Source organism: Mercenaria mercenaria, chromosome 19 (genome assembly GCF_021730395.1).
Source record: "Mercenaria mercenaria strain notata chromosome 19, MADL_Memer_1, whole genome shotgun sequence".
NCBI lineage: Eukaryota > Metazoa > Mollusca > Bivalvia > Venerida > Veneridae > Mercenaria > Mercenaria mercenaria.
This window is the reverse complement of record NC_069379.1, coordinates 13,782,467-13,790,817: the sequence shown is the minus strand read 5'-3', so window position 1 is coordinate 13,790,817 and position 8,351 is coordinate 13,782,467. Positions and strand designations below refer to the sequence as shown.

The 8,351-nt window shown below is 37.8% G+C and overlaps 1 protein-coding gene across 2 annotated transcripts in view; it reads right to left on the bottom strand.

Annotated features, from left to right (window-relative positions):
* Nucleotides 1-5,636: 5,636 nt before the first annotated feature.
* Nucleotides 5,637-8,351, bottom strand: part of LOC123541853 (uncharacterized) — a 42,278-nt gene continuing 39,563 nt past the window's right edge. For both annotated transcript variants that reach the window (XM_053531885.1, XM_053531886.1), the window contains one exon: nt 5,637-8,182. In XM_053531885.1, coding sequence (XP_053387860.1) covers nt 8,090-8,182 — 93 coding nt within the window. In that variant the 3' untranslated portion in view covers nt 5,637-8,089. The remainder of the gene's footprint in view (nt 8,183-8,351) is intronic.

The window sequence follows — 8,351 nt, the reverse complement described above, 5'->3', positions numbered from 1 at the left end:
ACTTGATTGCTTGTACCGCTTCCTAAGGGTCCGCAGTTGTGCTTTCGAAGAGTCTCTTGTTGGGAAATGGCGGCGGTTTCGGGAGGTTGGGTTTCTTTCCTAGGCCAAATCTTTTCTTTCCAAGGGCGCAGGCAAGTGTAGTTATAAATGCAATTTCCTCTTGACTGCCACAATGAGTGGTGACTGCACGACTAAGTCTAAGTCTTAATCAAACAGTGCCAAGCCTGGGTCATTTATTTTGGGCCAAACAATCTTCTATTTCCTCTCACTAAAAGTTGGCTGTTTCCTTTCCTCGACTGAGTCGTGTGTCGCCTCATTATATCCTACAAGTACTGAGGTGCACCATGACTCTGGGAAGGTAAATGGACCTTCGGTGCTTGCTTCTGCAGCTGGAACTCTCTTGCTAGTCTGGGTGGTACTTAACCCAAATATGGGAGAGTCTTCTCTGGTATTGGTCAGCCTGAATATTGGCGAGTCCTCTCCTGTCTCTGTTACATTATTATCATGCTCCTCAGGGACAATAACATGTATACTGCCCTGCGAGGTCATCTACCGACTGAGCTACCTCCGTCGTAAAACCAGCTTCCGGCCATTGAAAACACAGGAACTGAGAGACTTCTAATACTGTGGTTGTGAACCTGACTAGATATCTCCCCAATCTTACCAGGTAAACCTGTGCGTTGCTTATTTTTTCCACGCGGCCGACAACCACTCTTCGTCTAATGGATCTTCAGTCCTCGATGATTCTTGCAAATCTTTCCACATTGACACACAACTGACGTCGTTTTTCCAAAGTCCACTGTACGTGTCTGTTCGTTGCCAATGTATTCGTCTTATTGGATCCTTCATTCCCCTCTCGGATGGCCTCTGGGGTATTTACTCTTTTGTTCTGCTGTAGCGTTCCTCACAGAGAATGTATAACGCGGTCCCCTTACATAGCGGTTTCTAGTCTTCCCTTCATGCCATCTGTCTCTCCAGCGTTATTATTCTTCCTTGATTGTCATCCAGCCTTTCCTGAAAGTCACTGTAAACTAGCATGAGTGTAAATACAGTAACTGCTGAACGTAAGACGTCGTCGACCGAGTAACCATCTGTCACTGGATGTTTTGCCCTTTATCTCGTAACGCCCTCTAGATGGCGGGGCAGATAGTGTGTTTTTTTTTTGTTGGATTTAACGTCGCACCGACACATGATAGGTCATATGGCGACTTTCCAGCTTTAATGGTGGAGGAAGACCCCAGGTGCCCCTCCGTGCATTATTTTATCACGAGCGGGCACCTGGGTAGAACCACCGACCTTGCGTAAGCCAGCTGGATGGCTTCCTCACATGAAGAATTCAACGCCCCGAGTGAGGCTCGAACCCACATCGATGAGGGGCAAGTGATTTGCAGTCAGCGACCTTAACCACTCGGCCACGGAGGCCTCTGCAGATAGTGTTGATCAGGCACTATCACGTCTACGTTGGCTGCCAAATTGGTTCATTGCGTCAAAGCCAAAGCCAAATGGACGCTAGCTCTGCAACTTTCCCAATAGCGTGGACTGTAGTCTATCTTTAATACCCATTGCTTCCAGCATTCTCCACACTGACTCTATATCTTCCAAACTTTATCTCTACAAGTGTCAGCTAAGTCTTCCCCTTTCTTGAACTCGTACGCCTCGTCTGCTTCCTCCTCCCAAGGGACAGTTAGTTCCACCAATACCATAAATTTCGGAAACCTAGACAACTTAACTAAATCTGACCGAAGGGATGTGTTGGTCACTTCTTCAGGGAACTTCAACTTCCTCCAAAGGTCTACCAACATTTCCAAGTTCTTAGAATAGATTCATGTAGAATGGCAGTTCTTGTTGATTCTGAAGACTTCTTCTTTCCTTCTTTGACAAAGTTGATAAACTGTGGTCCTGTTCGGTTTAGGGGTCTCTCTTTATTCCTCTTTTCCTCCAGGATGCCTGCCATCTCGCAAAGAACTTGGTCGTGGCGCCATAAATACCGCCATATGGCGTAATGATCTTATGTTTCCGCACAGTGGGTTGGCAGCTAGAATCTTCTGATAACTTCCACAGCTTCAGATTTGTCGAAGAAGAAATCTCAGTTGAAGTGGCTCGTATCTCCATAGCTCCTGCCATGTAATCTTTCTCTCTGGTTAGTTCCACTTCAGTCTGCCTAGGAAATACTAACCGGATCAATCATAAAAATGTAAATTTACTGGTGACAATACTCTCAGAAATTGTCACATGAGAGACATGTAACGCTATAAAGCAGTTAACATTCTGAGACCAAGTATTCAGAATCATATTGACCCACATCCCGAAAATGGGACAAGACAGGCTTTGTTTATTGAAGACCATCAGAATGTGGTGTATATAGATGGTTCGGGCAATAAAAATGTTTGAAAAATATATCCAAGAAAATAAAATGTTACAAACTTTTATTCTTAAATAACCAGGCCTTGTCCGGTTCGAAATGTCTGTCTGAAACAAAATGAAGACAGGAGAACGATACAAATCTCTTTTCCTGAATCCATAGTTGTGCCAGTGACAGTGTTACCATGATTCGCGTTAAGAGTTACATTTACATTGCACAAAGCCACTAATGTATTACTCCTAAGTGCTAGGCTAGTCATGCCTGCTATGCCCTGTCCGGAAATACTAATAGCTGAACACCTGTTGATCAGCTTACACTAGAAGCATCATCACAGCAAACTTGTGCCACCGAGGTCGTTACTGCAGGAGACACATACCAATAGCTGTGATGCCAAACAGGAAGACTAAAGTTTAGAGAGTTTCTATTTTATTACACCAATAAAATAACACTGGAAATAACATTAAAGTATGTCTGCATGCTACATGGTCAAATTTTGCTACCTGTTCTTAATGTTTTGAAGTTTAAATGTTCATGTGGACTCTTTAATGGTTTTGGATTGTCTCCGTGGCTGAGGGTTATTGTCACTAACTCGAAACTTCCCTCTGGGTGTATGATTGTTTCACGCGATTGACGTTTAACAAAACAAAACTCATCTTGAATCTGGAAACCAGTATTTTTAAACCACAATAGGGAGAGTGCAGCTACGAATCGCGGGGTCGTGAGTTCGAGTCTTTGGTGAGGCGTATGTCCTCCGTGACGGTTTGAGATAAGACAGTGTGTTTGAAATCATTCGTCCTCCACCTCTGATTCATGTGGGAAAGTAAGCAGTTACTTGGCTTGTACTGGTACAGAATCCAGGAACACTGGCCAGGCTAATTGCCTGCCGTTATATAACTGAAATACTGTTGAAAACGGCGTCAAACAAACAAACAAACACATTTTTTAAACAAACAAATTTTACAGAACATTTTCAAGAGATGAAAACTGCGACCAGCATGGATCCAGACCAGCCTGCGCATCCGCACAGTCTGGTCAGGATCCATGTTGTTCGCTTTTAAAGCGTATTGGAATTGGAAAAAAAAACTGTAAGCGAACAGCATGGATCCTGACCAGACTGCGCTGATGCGCAGGTTGGTCTGGATCCATGCTGGTCGCAATCCCACTATGTTGGTTTCTCATGGCATGGCTCAGATAGAAAACCCAATTACTGATTTAAATGGTTGTAAATTTGATTTATATTATAAGTTCCGATGCATATGTTATATGTATTCTTTGAACACTCAGAGATGTAACTTGTTTCAGCTGTATTCAAAATTATTCTAAACAGCAAGTTATATTTTAGATAGTATTGCTCAGCCAACACAGAGTACAAATTAGCACCCTTGCAGCTTGAGCTATCCAAAGCAGGCAGTTTCTTTTAAAAAAACAATCAAGTAATAATAAGTATTCTATTTCAGATTATATTTATTTTTTTCTCCATCACTATTAGTGCTACGAATAGTAATTTCACAGAATTTCAAAGGTTTGGGTAATTCAGTTTTTTTATGGTTTTCCTGTAAAATTTTTAACAACAGTTATTCTTGGTCTATGTTATCGCATTCACTGTGCAGACTGATCAATAACAATTGTCGCTATTTAGGCATTTTACCTGTAAGTGTTATTTAAGTCCAACGTCAAATTAAGTTTTCCCTTTCGGCCATAACTATAGAGGTGTTTGTACTACCTAACCCTCAGTGGCCTAAAAGCAAGATACCTTTCGCCGTCACGAGAAGTTTGAGGATCATAAAACGAGGGGATCTCAAGACTTCGAGCAGAATCAGTTATGTACTAACACTCATTGCGAACTTTACTTTTGTCCACGGACCTCAAAATAAATAGATATTATCCACTACCCGTGAGAACTATGTATGCCAAGTTTGAGGACTATATGTTAAGGCCGGGGCCTCCGTGGCCGAGTGGTTAAGGTCGCTGACTTCAAATCACTTGCCCCTCATCGATGTGGGTTCGAGCCTCACTCGGGGCGTTGAATTCTTCATGTGAGGAAGCCATCCAGCTGGCTTACGGAAGGTCGGTGGTTCTACCCAGGTGCCCGCTCGTGATGAAATGATGCACGGAGAGGCACCTGGGGTCTTCCTCCACCATTAAAGCTGGAAAGTCGCCATATGACCTATCATGTGTCGGTGCGACATTAAATCCAACAAAAAAAAAAAAAATATGTTAAGGCATTCTAGAGATAATAACCAGAAACTGTTCTTGTTATCAGAGCCAATGCGGCTTTTATCTTTGACTTCAAATTCAATAGTTGTCAACCGCTGCCCCTTAACAACCTGCATAGTAAGGATCATACATAAAGCTTTATTAAGGATGAGAATTAGGCCTTGAGAAACAAAACTCAAACAACACCAAATCATAGAAAGAAAGAGTTGTTTGATATGAAAATTGAACAGCATGTAAAACATGTATATTACTTTACGAAACTAGTGTCAGTATACTGATAAAAACATTGAATTCCGGAAAAGGACTGCCTAAAGGGGCTCCACTTCCGGACAGTTAAACGCCTTTAAAAACTCACCATTTCTAAAGAATAGGTACACATGTTCGTTTTGATGCATTTGCAATAGCGTGCGATTGGTGAAATTTCGCATAACAAGGTGGAACACGGTTTTCAGCAGTTGTTTATCTTTATTTCTTTACAAATGGAATTCATTTTTAAAGAGAGAAAAGTTTTTCGGAATACTTAAAGTACAAATGGCATTAATTTTCAAAGGGAGACAACTTTTTCCGATTATTTTAAGTAATCGTCGAGAAAAAGTTGTATCCCTTTGAAAATGAATGCCATTTGTAGAAATAAAGATAAACAATTGCTGAAAACTGTGTTCCACCTTGTTATGTGAAATTTCACCACTCGCACGCTATTGCAAATGCATCAAAACGAACATGTGTAACAGTTCTTTGAAAATGGTGTTTTTAAAGGCGTCTGACTGTCCGAAAGTGGGGCCCCTATAGGCAGTCATTTTCTGGAATTCAATGTTTATATCAGTATACTGACACTTGTTTCGTAAAGTAATATACATCTTTTACATGCTGTTTAATTCTCATATCAAACTAATCCTTCTTTCTATGATTTTGTGTTGTTTGATTTTTGTTTCTCAAGGCCTATTCCGTAACCTTAAATTATTGAGCAAAAAGAAAATTGCTAACAGACAGATGGATGGGCTGATGACAGTGCATCCCATAATATGTCCCTTTAGCGTAAAAAAAACGAAACACAATCAGGTTTTAATATTTTTTATTTGTCATGGATGAGTATTTTAATACTACTAACAAAATATTAGTTGAAGACTGAGCATCATAAAAAAATAACAATTGCCAGTTTTTATGTTATAAATCGTAAAGGAAGCAGGCTTCTAAAATACAGTAACAGTCAGACTGTTTAATGTTCCAACTGATTCACGATAATCGAAGTCATTTGTAAGCCTGGTAATAAAATTTACTGTATTACTACATTACAAGGTACTACTTGAATTCTCGCATTTTAAATATGACTATTTTCCTCTTGTCTCCCATAAATATAAATCAAACTAATTTTCTTGTCCAGTAATACAGTCAAACCTGTCTTAAGCAACCAATCAATGTGCAAAAGTGTCCTTTAAAGACAGGTTGTTACTTAATGCATGTTTTTGTGCGGGATACATAGAAATGGGAATTGTGGTTGTTAAAAACGAGTGGCTCCTTAATAGAGGTGACTTTTCAAACCAGTTTGACTATACATACTTAACAATTAACCATTACCCTGCTAAATTTCGAAAACGGCTTGGTCCTCAATTAAGGCAGTAACATTTATCATTTCAAGGAATGTTCACTGAACATTTACGGAGTAGCGAACAGTGCAGACCATGATCAGACTGCACGGATGTGCAGGCTGATCTTGGTCTGCACTGGTCATAAAGGCAGAATCATTTACCACCGGTAGGCTAAAGGTTAAAAATCGCACAATACTGGTTTGAACTTTCACATATATATATTATTTTTCCTGTGTACTTTTTAAAATAAACATGATATCAGTAACAATATAACGCTTTCACATTAAAATAAAATCTGCAAGTGGACGGAGAATAGTCTGTAAATCCCAAAATTGCCAATCGGAAGGAACTGAATCCATGCCGATATTGGAAGACATTCCTCTCACAGTTTTTAATCAAATCACCTTCTGTACATCAACAGTGACAATAAATAAATAATTATACATTTTAATAAAGCTGCTAAAATCTAGAAAAAATAACCAGGCACATTCTATAAATAAAATAATCAATACTAAATTTAATCAGCATTCTTGAGACATACATGTAGATCTGCCTGAAAGTACCTGTGACTTTCCATATAATCACATACTGAGGATATATAACTAGCAGTTTATCATTACGATTCCACTACTAATTATTTTACACGGACTGTTCCATTACCTTAGCTTATTTACATGGACTGTTCCGTTACCTTAATCTTTTAAACCTGGACTGTTCTACCTCCTTAATCTTTTTACATGGACTGTTGCTTTACTCAATTTTTTATATGGACTGTTCAATCACTCTAATCCTGTTTACATGAACTGTCTGATTACCCTATTACCTTGATTTTTTTTTAAAATGGAATGTTCCATTAACTTGAGCATTTTTATATGGACGGATGATGATATAATGAATAAAGATATTTTCGTAAGTTCACAGTGAAAAAAAAAACATACAAACATAACATTATCACAGCAAAAAGTGATCATACAAGGGTAAAATAAGGAATTGCACATTTATCTAATACAAGGTAAGAAATATATACAAATAAAAAATATAAAATAATTCTTTAAATAAAATGTATCTGCTGGACAGAATATTTTGTATAAGTATAGCACTTTACAAGTCAATGTGTATATCCCAATAAATTAGTGTATGACAGTTAAGATCAAAGTGTTCATCATTTCATAGATAAAAAAGTTTTTCACATTATAAATCTAAGTGTTAATCAATTTACACAGACCAAAAAGTAATCAGTTTACAGATCAAAAAGTTCATCATTATTCTGACTGAAGTCAATGTTTTAATCACTTTACAGATGAAAAAGTTCATCACTATTCTGACTGAAGTGTTAATCACTTTACAGATCAAAAAGTTCATCACTATTCTGACTGAAGTGTTAATCACTTTACAGATTAAAAAGTTCATCACTATTCTGATTGAAGTGTTAATCACTTTACAGATAAAAGTGTAGAACCCTTTAGAGATCTAAGTGTTAAGCAATTCAAAGATTCAAACGTAAAGCACTTAACAAATCAAAATGTACAACACTTTACAAACTGGTGTAATCAAAGTGACCACTTCACTATTCAAAGTGTTCATCATATTACAGATCAAAGTGTATAGTACTCCACAAATCAAAGTGCATAGCACTTTATAAATCAAAGTGTATAGCACTTTACAAATTAATGTATGAAATTTCACAAGAGTAAGTGCACAGCACTTTACAAATCAAAGTGTTCATCACTTTACAAATCAAAGTGTTCATCACTTTTCAAATCAAAGTGTTCATTACTTTACAAATTAAAGTGTTCATCACTTTACAAATCAGTGTTCATCACTTTACAAATCAAACATGTTCAGAACTTTACTGACCAAAGTGTTAAATTATTCAGAGATTTATCAATGTACAATATAAAATCATTTCAATCATTTTACTTCTTCACTGCAAAGAACACACTTTACTGTCTGAAGTTCCTCCAAAACTTCTTGATCCTAATTTATTTTTCTTCTTTTGTACCTTTGATAACTCCTCCTAAATGAAAGAAAACATCAATGTTAACTTATAAATTTCAAGAATGATTAGAAATCCTACACAATCTTTTGTTACAGTAGTTCAAACTTATTTTTAAATATGAATAACGTTAATCCTGTGAAATCATAAATATTCATGAGGGTTTACTTTTTGCTGATTAATCCACAAA